At 35.1% G+C, this 15570-nt stretch overlaps 1 protein-coding gene across 1 annotated transcript in view; it reads left to right on the forward strand.

Moving 5' to 3' along the window:
- Positions 1-7801: 7801 nt before the first annotated feature.
- Positions 7802-15570, forward strand: part of LOC112524799 (protein FAR-RED IMPAIRED RESPONSE 1-like) — an 11252-nt gene continuing 3483 nt past the window's right edge. The window contains exons 1-3 of the mRNA XM_025134749.1: positions 7802-7949; positions 8610-8726; positions 9638-9783. Coding sequence (XP_024990517.1) covers positions 7802-7949; positions 8610-8726; positions 9638-9783 — 411 coding nt within the window. The remainder of the gene's footprint in view (positions 7950-8609; positions 8727-9637; positions 9784-15570) is intronic.

Consider the following 15570-nt stretch of genomic DNA (forward strand, 5'->3'; position numbering starts at 1 on the left):
ACAGGTCCCGTTCTCCCTTTGCTCTCTTGAAAACTGTCTCGAGCTCACTCGATCGACCCCTCTCAATTGACAGTTTCAATCGATAGGTTCTGTCGATTTCTGGCTCTATCAACTTCTGCTTCTTTCGACTCTTCTTTTCTGCCTTCTGTTTCCTCTCGATTTATAGCCTCTCGATTTATAGCCTCTCGATTTCTCTCCCTTTCGACTTTTGTCTCCTCCCGATTTACAGCCTCTTTATCACCTCCTTTCCTCCCAATTTTATCGACCCCTTCTCCCGTCTCTGCCCACGATCTTCCTCGTACTCGCCCACGATCCCCCGTCTCCATCGCACCTCGTTCTCTCCCTCTCGCTACTAGTCTGGGCAGCAGCCTTGGGCTGCTGCAACATGAGATCAAAACAAAATAAATCAAATTTCTTTTTCTTTCTTTTCCAACTTAAATGACCTATATAATTAAATATCAACTTGAATAAAAATGGACATTTTAAGCATCTACTTAACATTAATTGCAAGGTAATTTTGACGTAAAAATATATATATTTGTACTTGTCAAGTTCCCATTAGGCAATCTTGGATGGACTCTGTTAATGTTTGTATTCCAAACCCATATACTTTATCTTTCTCCCTTCACACTCTTAGAGTTGAATATGCCTGGAATCCCCCTATGTGCTCACATTGCTTGATTTTTGGATACTCTGATTCCTCATGCTTGCATGTTATTTCTAAGGTTTCCTCATAAAAAAAACGCATCTTCTGAGAATGTTAGTGCTGAAAATGTTCATTTGGTTGATAGTGATGGTTTCCAAACCATCAAGAGAAAAAGCTCTCATCATGTTAAAGGGACATGTTTGAACTGACATGGGGAATCCCAAAAAAGGGACACCCACTCCCCTTTGGAGAGTAGAAGGAATATCACTGTTTCTACTAAGTCCAAATTGAAGGCTTCTCCTCGCAAAGAATTCTGACCTGTTCAAAGGAGACCCGTCCCCATCTAGCTCTCCCCTAGTGACTGCTCCCCCCCCCAATGGTTTAACTCCCTTCTCTCCATAGGCCCCCATCCTTAGCCATATCTCCCCTAAACCTTCAAACCCTTCACACCCCACTAGGAAGCAATCCAAGGCTCCCTATCCCTCTTCCAACCGCTTCTATGTCCTTGCTAACCTGTCTTTGCCTAAAGACCCTGGATCCTCTTCTTCTTCTCTTCGTTCCCTTCCTGTTCCCTTAGGGCTTGAGAATGATCCCCTTGAACAGGATGACCTCCTTGGCGAGGATGATACGATTGAGGTTGATTCAGATGATGGTGACATCGCTCGATTCCTTACCCGTGATCTCACACCCTCCCAGGTTGATCCTATGCCCACGCAGGAGCCCGAGAAGATGGAATCCACCCTTCCCTGTTGTCCAATGACGAGTCTCGTGCCCATGTTTCTAATATTCCCTCTATCAATGAGAATGACATTGGATCTTGATCTCGGACCTCTAATGTATCCCTTAGCCCTAGAGGTACCCGTATCATTGTTGCATGGAACCCTATTCATGTTGACGTGTGTTGATCATTTCTCATTGATTTGATGATAATCCCTTTTATCTATCGAAGTATAGTGTTTCTGTTTATTCAGTTTCAACAATCATTATTGAGTCTGTTCAGTGGTCGTTGAACATGTATTGTAACTCTCTAGTGATTGTTATACTTCAAGAAGACAAAACTCACACCAAAGAACCTTCAGCAATGTCGAAGAGAAACTGAAGATTAGAGAATAGCACGCTCGTGATCTGAAGCGGTATTTAGTGGTTACAATCTCGTCTACATGTGTGTGAAGACTACACAAGTTTCAGCAAATGTTGAAGAAACCTCCAGCGTCATTTCAGCATTCAACGATCAAATGAATCTTACCATGCACGATTATTTTTGTCTTGTCCTCCCACACACTAAGGACAAACCCATACCTTTTCTAGTGTATAGTACAGTATGGAGCCACTCAGTTAAATCTATCATGCTTACCTACTTCATGAAAAGAAAACTGCTAATGAACAACAACAGAACTATTCACCGTAGCAAAGGACAAGCTTTCCTCTCCAAGGTTGACACGTGTTATGTATTTTCTGAATTGCATTAAATGCAATGGGTATAAATAGTTGAGTTCTCTCTACTCAGTTATCACTCTTCCTCTCTAAGAAACTTACCCAAGAAGTTAGTTCTCTCACTACTCTATCTCTAAAGAGAAAGAACCACTTTAAACAAGTAAAGAACATTTTTCTAAGTCTTTAATTCTTACAGCAAATCTTTTCTCTTTGCTTAGTATAGTAGTGTGTATCCTTAAATTATTTAGATAGGTTTCTTTACCTTATCTTTTTTGCAAACAATCTATAAAATTTATATTGATCATTTTTTATCAATTTATAATTTTTAAAAGTTAAAGTTTATGTGTTTGTGTTTGTTGTTCATCCCTCCTCCCTTTCTACAAACTGATCCTATAACTCTTGTAGATCTAGCAGGGACCAACAAGTGGTATCAGAGCAACATTTGCTTCTTGTATTGTTTTGTTGTTTTATTGGCATTTTATTATCTTTTCTTCTCAAGATAATTTATTCATTTACAAATGGCTTTACAAAACACTAGCACTCACTTTCACGACAATGGCTCCCTTACCAAACGTCCCTGTTTCATTAGAGACAACTTTAGTCTCTGGAAGAATCGGATGTCTTTATTCTTGGAAGGTATGGATCCTGAGATTCCATATTATATAGAAAATGGACCTTATGTTCCATATGATATATCTCCAACAATTCCTACAAATGCTACGATTGTTGCGACTTCTAAATGACATATTCCAAAGCTCTCTCATCAATTGAGTGATGAAGACAAGAAGAAGATGGGTTTAGACACTCGTGCAAGGTCTATAATAGTCATGTCTCTTCCTGATGAAGCTCTGTGATGAAGCTCAAAACCTCGAAATCCATGTGGGACACTCTATGTGTTCAATATGAAGGTAATTTTGAAGTACAAGAATCGAGAAAGATTAATCTAGTAAGACAATATGAAGCTTTCTTTGTGGAAAGAATGAATCGTTGTCTAAAGTACATCAACATTTTAATTGTCTTCTTATCGATTTAAGAACAGTTGAAAGAGAATATTCCAACTCTGAGACTCTGACAAAGTTTCTTGAATGCTTGCCAGAATCATGGGATCAATATACCATGTGTTTCAAGATGTCCAAGGACATGTCCTCCCTCTCTCTTAGTTCTCTTTATGGGATATTGCTCAATTATGAGCAGTACCTTCAGCTGAAGAACGATCTTATTAAACACTCTAAGGAAATGAAAAAGCTCTATATTAGCTTTGATCTCTGAAAGCCCTTCAACTGACTCTTATACCCTTTTATTTCTTCTATTTCTTTTGTTTCGTTAACTGAGTTAGACCCTACTAACTCTGAAAACTTGTCATATCCTAATCTTTCAGAGTTTGATGAGTCACTGGATCTTCTAACTATATCTTTTAGAAGGTTTGCTAGAAAGAGTAATTTCTACAGATCTCCTCCGCTGACCATTTCAAAAAAAGCCAAACTCAAATCTTATTGACAAGGCTTCAGCGATCTGCTACAATTGTCAATGAAAAGGTCACTTTACAAGTGATTGCAGGTCTAAGAAGACTGTGACTCCATTTTCCAAACCCCTATCATCCTTCAGGTCCAGAGATGACAAATATCTAAAGCTGAAAGAGAAGTATAAGAAGATGAAGAGTTCTCAGCGCAAAGGCAAAGGTCTTATCGCTAAAGAACATGATCGGGTTGATTCTTCTGAAGAATCATCCTATGAAGAGGAAGATACGCCCTATCTTTGTCTAATGGCCAAGGATGTCAAAGATGAACCATCAGAGACATCATCCTCCAATGATACCTCGTTATCTACATCTACTCAAGTATGTTTCCTGAATAGACCTCTTCTTCTACCTTTGATAGCCTACCTGCACTAGATACATTGACGGTTGACCTTTACAATGCTCCGAATGGCAAATCCAAACCTGAAAATATTAATCTTGATCTTCAAGAACAATTAGAGAGATATCATTCTAAGATCAAAGAGTTGACAAAGATTGAGGAAAATCATAAGGATCAGGTTATTGTAACCAAACTATAAGCATCGAACATGAACAGGCTATAGTTGAGCATGAGCAAACTATTATTGAACTCAAGGCTGAGAAGACTACCATTGAAGGGTGGTGTAAAGCTTTCATTAAGTCCTCAGAGATCATTAATGCTCAGATCCCTGCCAAGGTAAAAACTGGTCTAGGTTTCTCCTACGATCATGAAGAGTTAGACAACTGGATGATATCTCATTATGGACAACCTGAAGCTTCCTTCAGCAATAACCCAGTGCTGACCCTCCAGAAGCTGATGATGATCCATTTATTGTTCCAAATGTGACTACAAAAGAAGGTGAATCCTCTTCAGGGATTGTCGTAGTGCCTATTAGTTACTTACCTCCTTCTACTTCAAACATTGACCCTTCAGTCGCTGACAATCTTTCAGTTTATGAACCTCTATTAGTTGTTGAATCGCTTATTGAGGCTCCTTTAGCAATCCAACCTATTGTTGAATAATCTGTTGCGGAAGCTTCATCTTCTATACCTGAGCTTCCAATCTCATATGATAATCCTCTACCAGCTCAGCGATGGATGAAAGATCATCCAATACATCAAATTCTAGGTGTTCCAAGTGCAGGTATTCAGACACGTCATGGTATGTGTAATATATGTCTCTTTTTTAACTTTCTTTCTTTAGTTGAGCCCAACAAGATCAATGAGTCTATCTCATACCCTAGTTGAGTCATTGTCATGCAAGAGGAACTCATTGAATTTTGATAGGAACCATGTCTGGAACCTTGTCATGTGTCTATCTGACAAAACTGTGATAGACACCAAGTAGGTTTATCGCAATAAGTTAGATAAACAAGGAATTTTGACCTAAAACAAGGCTCGTCTTGTTGCTCAGGGTTACAAACAAGAAGAAGGGATCAACTATGATGAAACCTTCGCACCAGTGGCTAGACTCGAAGCTATTCGACTCTTTCTAGCCTTTGTTGCCCATAGAGACTTCAAAGTCTTTCAAATGGATGTAAAGAGTTATTTCCTAAATGGAAAACTTCAAGAGAAAGTTTATGTTGAACAACCTCCATGGTTTCTTGACCCCAAGTATCCAAATCATGTCTATAGATTGGATAAAGCTCTTTATGAGTTAAAACAGGTCCCTCGTGCCTGGTATGATACCTTCTCCTCATTTCTCATCTATGAGAAATTTGTCCATGGAAAGATTGACCAGACCCTATTTCTTAGGAAAGTCAACGGTCATATCATTTTAATCCAATTTTATGTTGATGATATAATATTTGGTTCCACTAATCCCTCTTTGTGTTTTCGGTTCCCTGAACGATGAAGAAATAATATTATATGAGCATGATGGGAGAACTAACTTACTTTCTAGGACTTTAAATCATGCAATCAGATAATGTTGTCTTTATCAATCAAAGTAAGTATGCTAAAGATATGCTGAAGAAGTTTGATCTATACTTGTTCGTGTGCACGATATCAATCTGAACTAAGAAATCTCATCTGATTACTGTAAAACGCATCTTCAGATATCTGAAGGGAACTCCTAACTTGAGTCTTTAGTATTCCAAGGGTTCAGGTTTTGACCTTATTGGTTATTCGGATAGTGATTTTGCAGGTTGCAAAATTGATAGGAAAAGCACTACTGGAGGCTGCCAGTTTCTAGGTGGAAAGTTGGTGAACTTGACGAGTAAAAAACAAAACTCAGTATCTACATCAACTGCTGAAGAAGAATATGTTGTTGCTGGAAGTTGTTGTGCTTAAATTCTTTGGATGAAAAACCAGCTTAGTGACTATGATCTACAACTCTCAAAGATCCCTATCTATTATGAACTCTTAAATAAATGTATCTTCTCTCTCTCTAAGGTATTGCAAACAATCACTAGTGCTATTGCTATTGCAAACAATCTTGTTCTTCACTCCAATACCAAACATATTGAGATCATGTTATGAATGGTAATAATGGACTTCACTTCATACCAACTGAGTACCAACTCGCTGACCTTTTCACAAAGCCTCTTGATGAGACAAGATTTAACATCTTGATCAGCGAATTTGGAATGTTAAATGCTGAGGATTAAATCTTCCATCTTCTAAGCAATACTCAGTGATATATAAGTGTAATGATTCAGTGTTCTCACTCTATCACTGAACTCTTGAGTAAATGTATCTTTTTTCTCTCTCTAAGGTATGTATACTTATCTTCTTTTCAGAGCTTAAAACTATTATTGAATTTTTCCATATTCAGTGATCAAATTGTTTTAAAAGAAATATTTCAGTGTCCCTTTTTTATGTTGAACATTTTAAGTAAGTATATCTATAAGGTATATTTACTTGTCTTTTCTTAAAACAAAACCTTCATTGACTCCTTTCTTATCCTGTGATTTGTTTAAAAGAAAATAGATAATGAACGGTCATATTCTATATGACATCATTATTCTTTTTTTCAAAATGGTTTTTGAGACCCGTGTGTCCCTCTGACACATGCGACCCTTTGAGTTTTATTCAATCAGGGATGAGGATGTGCAAACCTTTCATCATTGCACATCTTTTCAAGAGTCATTTTTCCCTCTCTCTCCTCTTTTTCCTCTCTCCTCCTACCTATAAGTATGTGAGATACCTTCTCCTATTTTTCTTTACGCCTTCAAATATTCTCGTCGAACTTTTGCTCTCAAAGACTTTTTTGCAAGGCAAGATTCAAGAACATTCAAATAACCTTCAACCTTTTTCTACTTCTTCAAGAATCTAAGGTTGATAATCTTTCATTTTATATTGAACTGTTCTTCTCTTTCTATGAAACTCTTGTTGGAAATTAAGAACTCGTTCTCTTAAATAACTAAAAAACAGATTAATGATTCATTATATTATTAGATTAATCTAAGTTTCAAAACATTTATTCATCTTGAAAAACCCTAAATCTTATTGTAAATTTTTTAAAAGAATTTTTCTCTTTCAAAACTTAAAAGTTTAACATTCTAACAACCTTGTACTATCTTCTGTTTTATCTTATTTTTAAATAGAAATGGCAGCCAGGAATGTGAACTTCTCCATCGATGAAGTGTCTTTCAAGCCAAACAACCATGTTGGGCTTGTGGACATCCCCATCAACAAACCCCATTTCGAGAATGTTGTTAACTTCCTCAAGAACTCTTCTATTGCCCATACACTAACCTATGAACCTGTCATGGTCAAGGAATTCCTTCAGCAGTTTTGGTTTACTGCTGAAGTGAGGCAAAAAATTGACAAGACTGAGAACCAGGTGGAGAAAATCTCCTTCACCTTCAACATAATGACTGTCAGTTTTGGCATTGTCACTTTAAAGACCGCCCTCCAACTTCCCAAGGGTCCATACTCCAGTGAACCCTCCATTGAAGTCTAAAGATATCATCTCATGCCTTGATGATATTGGCTACAACTGACCAACCAAGAAGGATTCCAACGAACCCCTCAAGTCGTCGTCAAAGATTGAGAAGAATTGCATGTCTGCAGTATGGTAATACTTGTTTTCCCATTTCATTCAATATATGGGAGGCAAGACTGGTGGCCAAGACCAAGCCTCAAAGGTGGCTCTTAACATTGGCGTCTATATCATTCGACAGATGAAGATCAACTTTGTTGGCATTATTTTCGAAGACCTGGCGCTGAAGTTGAACAAGTGCCAGTGAGAAAATGTGGTGCCTTACACCAGGTTCCTGTACATGGTATTTGCTAAAATCTTTGGCAATAAATACCCCACAGAAGGCAGCATGCCTATTTGCAGGCTTGGGTCTAGAATTTTGGACCACAAGTTTAAACCTGCAGATATTGGTATGTTTGCACCAATGCTTGACATCGCTCATGGCACAGGTATGTCCTCTACCCCCTTCCTCTTCTTTCCCAAAGGTGGTTAGGACTGAGGCAAACCCCCCCCCCCAGTGTATTCCAACCACCACCACCATATCCTCTAAGAGGACATCATCTTAAGCCAATCTTGGTCCTTCATTGAGGGCCAGGAAATCCAAAAAGGGGCTAACCAAGTCGCTTGTTGTTACCTCCTAGTAGGTTTCAGTCATTGAAATAAGCCTTATCCCTGAGGCGCTCTCTTTTCTACCCCCACCTAGCTCTTCAGTGATCTCCTCAGACACTGTCGTATACGTGGTCCTCTCCCAACCGCCTTAGTGACCCAAATCACTGAAGGTGTGAATATCAGCATTGTCATTGTTGAACTCCCACTCCCACCTTTCTTAACCATTTTCTCATCTCCTTCTCCTTTGGTCTCAACACATGTTGGTGATTCATTAGTGATTGTCCTCATTAGTGATGAAGCAATCACCATAGGACCTGAGGTGGCTCCTCTCGAGGTGCCTCAGTCACGGGAAGCCTATCATCTCGAAGGCAACCTTGAGAGAACCAACGTCAATCCTTCAGATGATGTTGAAGACCCTTGAGGTACTCTACCATCTTCCTACCTTTTCATTTCTTCTAACCAAGAGCTTTATTGTGCTCAATTTTATTCTTCTTTTTCAGGTCCTTTTGCAGCAGAACCTTCAGCCACGGAGATTGACTATGATATGGCTGAAGATGTCAAACTCCTCCTCCCGATGGTAGCAACTGTCTTGGACAAAATGGACAAGGTCCACCAAAGTAGGTAAACACACTTGGAGACAGTAGAGTGACTCTAGATTCATCTGATCGCTAACACTGGAATAACATTGAGGTCTCTTCAGTGTTCGTTGAATCTCAAGTAGATTTCATACTTGTGTAGACAGACTTGTTATCATTGAAAACCGCATCAAATCACGAACTTGCTTGTCTCTGTATTCAGCTTTATCTTTGATATCGTTGAAAGTTCTTTGGTGTGAGATTTATCTTCCAGAAGAATACTTGTGTCTCTAAGAATTACAATACATGTTCAACGATCACTGAACAAACCCAGTGATGATTGTTGAAGCTGAATAAAGAGATAGTACATTTCATAAGATAAAAAGGATTATCATCAAATCACTGAGAGATATGATCAACAGTAACGTCCAACCATAGACCGAAAACAGGTTGCCTAAACAAAGCCAACCTCTAAGGAAACAGAGTCAACTTAGCCAAGCTATCTGCTGCAGTAGATATCCAACTCTTCGGTGTCAACGATGTGCTATAAAAACCACCCTATATAAATAGTATTACTTGGGTAGGTGGGGGTTACCTATTAGTTTTCTACATAAATTATAATTTGGTAGGCGGAGGGATTTATATGTGGAACCACCTCACCCATCGGTTTCCAATATATATATATATATATATATATATATATATAAGGAACAACCAAAATGTTGTTCAATGAGAACACTTCTATCTGATTTATCTTTTTTCTTATTATTTTGATTTATTTTAATATACAATCAACACATTAATTGTTAATCCTTTCATTTTTCTACTTTTTTTAACTCCTTTTTCATTATTTTATAAAGGAAAATTGAATCCACAAATATATAAAACTATATATAATTTTATTTACATCAATACATAANATCAGTTATTGAAGTTGGCTTTGGTTTTGCCAGTTGCTACCGCAACAGTCGAAAGATGTTTTTCTGCTATGAAGATTGTGAAGTCAAATTTGCGCAACAAAATCAGTGATGAATTTTTTAATGCTGCAATGATATGTACTATAGAAAAAGAAGCACTTCTCGCAGTTTCAAATGATGATGTAATTACTCAATTTCAAAAGACGAAGAGTCGTAGGGCACAGTTGTAAAATGTAACTTTTTATCATTATTGTATGAAATTGAAGTTAATTATTATTTTATCTTATATTATGCCCCTTACAATATATTTTTCTACGTCCGCCACTGGGTATCGTACTTTCAAAATTTTGTCCGTTATAGCATTGGGTAACATGCTGCCTTTTGAACAAGTTTTTCTTTGTTGACGTGTCAAACTTAAAATGACATGGAAACCACATAGGATAATCTGTTACACATGGGAAATGTGCGAAATAGCAAATTACTTTTACAAAATTTCTTATTATAGTATTGTATTTTCAGTTTTTTTTATTACAACGATATAATTTCAAAATATTTTTTATTAGAGTATCGTACTTTCAAAAATTTACCCGTTATAACATTGGATAGACGAGGCGGAACCGGTTCAAAAAGGGGTGTTGAAAAGGTAACGTGAAATCTTTGAGTTTCATACATTTTATATATCAATTGCATACTAATTTGTTCATTAATTTAAACATAACCATCTCAAGTGGAATCATGACCAAAGCTCATCCCCAAAAAAAGGACAAATGAAAGAATAACTTTAAACAACCTACGGAAAAATGTTGTTGAGAAAGATGGAGAAGATAGTAATTGTGACAAGACGGTTCCACTTGATTAAATATCATTGTTAGACGAATTTGAATAGGATGAGTTTTTTTAAGATGTTACACATGTTTAGTTTTTGGTATTACAAAGTAAGCAATGAAATTTACGATAAACTTAATGAACGAATGGTTTTTTATTCGTGAAATAGTGATCTTTTTTCAATATGTTTAATTTCTGATATTATAATTTTTAGTAAACATATTTGATTAAATTTACAATGTTTAAATGATAAAAATATTAAAATTAAAAAGTACAATGTTATAATAGAAATTAATGATGTTATAATAAAATAATTCTGAAAGTACAATACTATAATAAGAAATGTCATGTCAGCACAATCGTACATGTAGAGAGCTTACGTGGACAATGTGATGACAAAAAAACCTGATATAATGAGTAAATTTAATTTAAAAAGTTAACCAATGCTATAACGGTTAATTTTTAAAAGTACGATGCCCTAATAAAAAATATTTGAAAGTACAATGCTATAAATAAAAAAAATTAAAAATATAATACTATAATAAGAAAATTTGTAAAAATAGGTTGTTATTTTACGAATTTTGCTTTTATTTTTAAATTTTTTTTCAGAAAATGTTTTTAAAAGAAAAATAAAAAAAATATGTTCTAGAAAATCCGGCGGTCGTCGTATCTCCAATCGGTCGGAAATTTCTAAAATTTATTTTCTAAAATATCCTTTTTTACAGAATATGTTTTTAAAGAAAAACATTTTTTGAAACTTACGGTGATTCACGCATCCGTCAAAAACTTTTGAAAATGGTTTTTTAAATATTTTTTCCAGAAAATGTTAAAAAAAAAACTTTTTTCTAGAAAATTCTGGCGGATCCTCAATCCGTCGGCAACTTTTAAAAAACGATTTTTCCAGAGTATCGACGGATAATACTTAATTAAATTTCATCGAAAATCTGCCATAAATTTTAACTAATTAATATTAATTAGTTTTTTTTATAAAAAATTGGACCCTATTGTGACAGATTTATGAGAGCTTATTTAAATAATAAATAAATAAATAATCCGTCGATAAATTAATCGAAATTAGTTTAATTTTAAAAAAAAATCTATGGTTATATTTGTTACAGAAGTTAACAAAAGTTGATTTTCTTATCTTTTTAGGATCTGTTAGAAATCCGACAATAATTTTTCGACAAAAAATCCGTCAGAAAATTTCTTGATAAAACCCCTTTATTTAATAGTGATATTTGTAAAAGTAAATGTGGATCTATTAAATATATCAGATGTTATAATACCAAAGGTTAATATGTTGCTAATATAAAGAGTAAATTACATTTTTCGTCTCTATGGTTTGTTAAACATTGTGATTTTCATTTTTATGGTTTAGAAAATGCAGTTTTCATCCTTATAATTTGTAATTTTTTGTTGTTTTCATCTTTATGATTTACAATTTATTATTATATCGGTCCCTGTGATTTACAATCCTTTACTGTGGTCTACTGTACTTGAAAGTAGGAATTAGTCTTGGGATGAAAAGAATAATAAATTGCAAATTATAGATATGAAAATCACAATTTTTAAACCACAGGGAAAAAAATATAAATTATTTACAAGCAACAAGTACGAAAATCATAATTTACTCTAATATGCAATATTACATGTGATTATATATAGACGTCAATACCTATTGGCCATATAAAAAATTATAGTGTAAATACGCGAATCTATTATCACATGTGATAATATATAAACATGGACTTATTCTTAGACGTGATAATTCATATATGAGAAATACAAAAAGAAAAGACGCAATTAAGGATAATCTTATTGAATCAAGTTTTTTTTATTAACCTAGATATTCAACCAGCTATGCAAGCCGACTAATTTCAAGACAACCAACCGTTTTGTGGATATCCCGGAGTCAACACATTTAAGCCTCGTGGCCGTAAGAAAATTTTTATTCCTCCTTGGATTCGTATATGAGACCTCCAGACACTTTCTAATATTTGGAACTCAAGCTCAAATCAATTAGACACCCCCTTTTGATTATTGCATACATATGAGAAACATAAATCTCTATTGAATTCAGATTTACAAATAAAACCCTAACATTATGGATTATTTCAACAGAGAGAGATGAAGTGGTGAGGGTGTAGTGGAGAAAGATATGGATGAAAAATAGGGATAGGGGTTGTTCATTTATCTCTTAATAGTTTTATTAAGAGGTAACTTTTGAATCGTTAAAAGGTGAATCTTGTTTGGCAATTTTTTTTTTGCCTCTTAATGGTTCTAAAACATTCTGAATGATTTTGTATCCTGGATCTCCCTTAACCATTCGGCGTTCTAATTTCATAGTAAATAATTACCAAACAATTATAATTCATTTTGCACTATATCATGAGAGCTTTTTAATCATTTTGCACCAAACCATTCAACAACTGTCAAACAACCCTTTAGTGTTTCGCGAGTCTTGAAATTAGATTTAGATGATTTACTTGTTTTAATATAATATTTTTTTAAAGTATATAATATTTATATACGATAAATAGAACAAATAAACTCACACATTTTATCATATTTAATGAGGTTTGAACTCCTAACCTCCTAAGAAACCAAAAACTCACATACCAATAGAGCAAAGATCCTTTAATTTTACATTTTAGTTTGGACGTGAATCTTTTCATTTAATTAGAGAATCTCGTTTTCTATTTGCTATTTTACCCTTAAATAAATTTTACCATTCTAAAAAATGGCTTGGATTTTTCTTATTATTTACAAAATTGCCATTGTTTTGATTTAGCCCTTCATTAGATTGGTGTAAAGTCATGATTGCTTCAAGTCTTTTCGTAATTTGATCGCATCATGCATTTTCTTTCTTGTATATAAGATTCATTTTATGAGAATCTACTATAATCAATTACATATGATACTATATTCTATTACATATGATAAACAGGATACTAAATTAAAGATGTGAAAGATGTTTGGCACGACCTAGGTTGCGGGCCAAGTCGTACGCACACCACTAGACCCTCTCACGTATATTATCACATGTGATAAAAGTATTCTCTATGTGATACTAAGATCCAACATATGTGATACTAAATTAGAGACGTAGACGACCTTTGACGCAACCTAGGTTGTGGGCCAAGTCGTCTACACACCGCTAGGTTTCTCACGTGTATTATCACATATGATAAAGGTGTTCTCGTTTGAACCTCCACACACACATATGTATGTATGTATATATATGTGTGTGTCAAGGATCGTGTGAGAAGAGAGGTTAAGATGAGAAACTTAAGAAGAAATCTGGACCTTTGATCACTTTTAATCTCAAAGCCCACCATGAATCACGCTTGATACGAGGACTGATACAATGCATCTCGTTGCCCTCATTCTAATGTGCATTCAAAGATGTAGATTTTTTCTTACGTTTCTCACATTAACTCTCCTCATACAATCCTTTACCTACGCATATATATATATATAGAGGTTGGTTCAAATAGAAACCAACCATATTGTGCAAACTATGTGAACCGATACCAACCAATCACATTCTTTCTTGACTTTAGGTTCAAATCTAATTTATAAATTAAAGATAAGGGTAATTTGGTAATTTAACCTTTTTGTAACCCCCTAATAATTAATTGGGGGTTACAAATCTTAAAAGATACCTCTAATTGATCATGAGATTTTTCTGATTTCTTTATTATTTCATGTTCATGTTCTAACATATAGTGAAATTGGTTGTCTAAGTGTACAAGATTTTCGTTTCGTCCAAGATACATGGAGAATCCTATTGTAAAAGAATGTCAGAATAATGAAAACGATAAACTTGATTCCGGATATGAATACGGTCGAAATTCGATTACCGATGATGAAGAAGACGGTCAAAGCGTTCTGATTGGTAAGTGATTAGTATTTCATGTATATTGATGGACAACCATTACCTTTTGTTGTATATTAAATATGCTTGTAATATAGTTGAGATCGTCCAAGAATCTGATGCATTATCCGGTACTACATATGTTCAAAAAACACATTACAAAATATGAAACAATGTCAGGAGATAATAAGACATACAACATATGAACAGATCCAAAGGAAGTATGAACACAGAAATCATCAACATGAACATATTGCGCTTGCAGTCTATGTTCATATTTGCACACATGCACAACGATCCTTGATTTTGAAAATGTTCATATATGTGCATCTCTTGCAGTCTATGTTCATATATGTGCACCATATGAACGACTTGTTTTCATTGAAAGACACAATCGTTGTTCACACGAACATGGGGACGATGTCATACGATGCATGACATTTTTGCTGCCTCCATGTTCCCATGTGTTCATGTTTGATCAGCGACTGTGGTCGTTTACACATTCAAATGCAGTGTGATCATAACGGAATCAGCAATATGAACAGAGTGCATATTGAAAAACATTGCCCCATATGTACAACTTATCTTCATATCTGCTGTATGTTCGTATCGTTGCCTCCATGTGAACATCATCAGCATGAACAGAAAGCGATTGCAGTCTATGTTCATATCTGCACACAGGCACAATGATCCATGATTTTGAAAAACATCACACCATATGAACATAGTGTTTACATTGCAAGACACAGATGTTGTTCACATGAACATAGGGCCGACATATGAACATGAGTTGTACATATGTTCATATTTGCTATGTGTTCGTCGAGCACACCTCTATGTGAACATTTTCACAACATCAACAGATGCACAGATGTACTTCATAAGCTATCATTAGAAGCCCATGTTTGTGTGTGAAATCTTTCATAAGGTAACACGACATACATTATTCATACTATAACTAGAAACACCGTACAAAACTAGATGAATCACTGTATATGATTGCACAAATTGGTACCTTTAATGAAATTATAGCTGATTTAATGCTTAATGTGGGAAGTGTCTGGATGTGAATGTTGAAATGTTCACCATCATAATTCATTAAGTATGTTCATCAGCGAACGTTTCATATGAAGATTGTGTCATTTGTTCAAATTAACAATGATTGTGAAAGACCGTGATTACAGTTTTTCAATATGTACACACTACTTTATTATATTATGTGGGCATTCTTTCATCACATATTCACAAATGAACATCATAAAACTTT

This window comes from Cynara cardunculus (assembly GCF_001531365.2).
Source record: "Cynara cardunculus var. scolymus isolate 2C chromosome LG 13, CcrdV1, whole genome shotgun sequence".
NCBI classification, from domain to species: domain Eukaryota; kingdom Viridiplantae; phylum Streptophyta; class Magnoliopsida; order Asterales; family Asteraceae; genus Cynara; species Cynara cardunculus.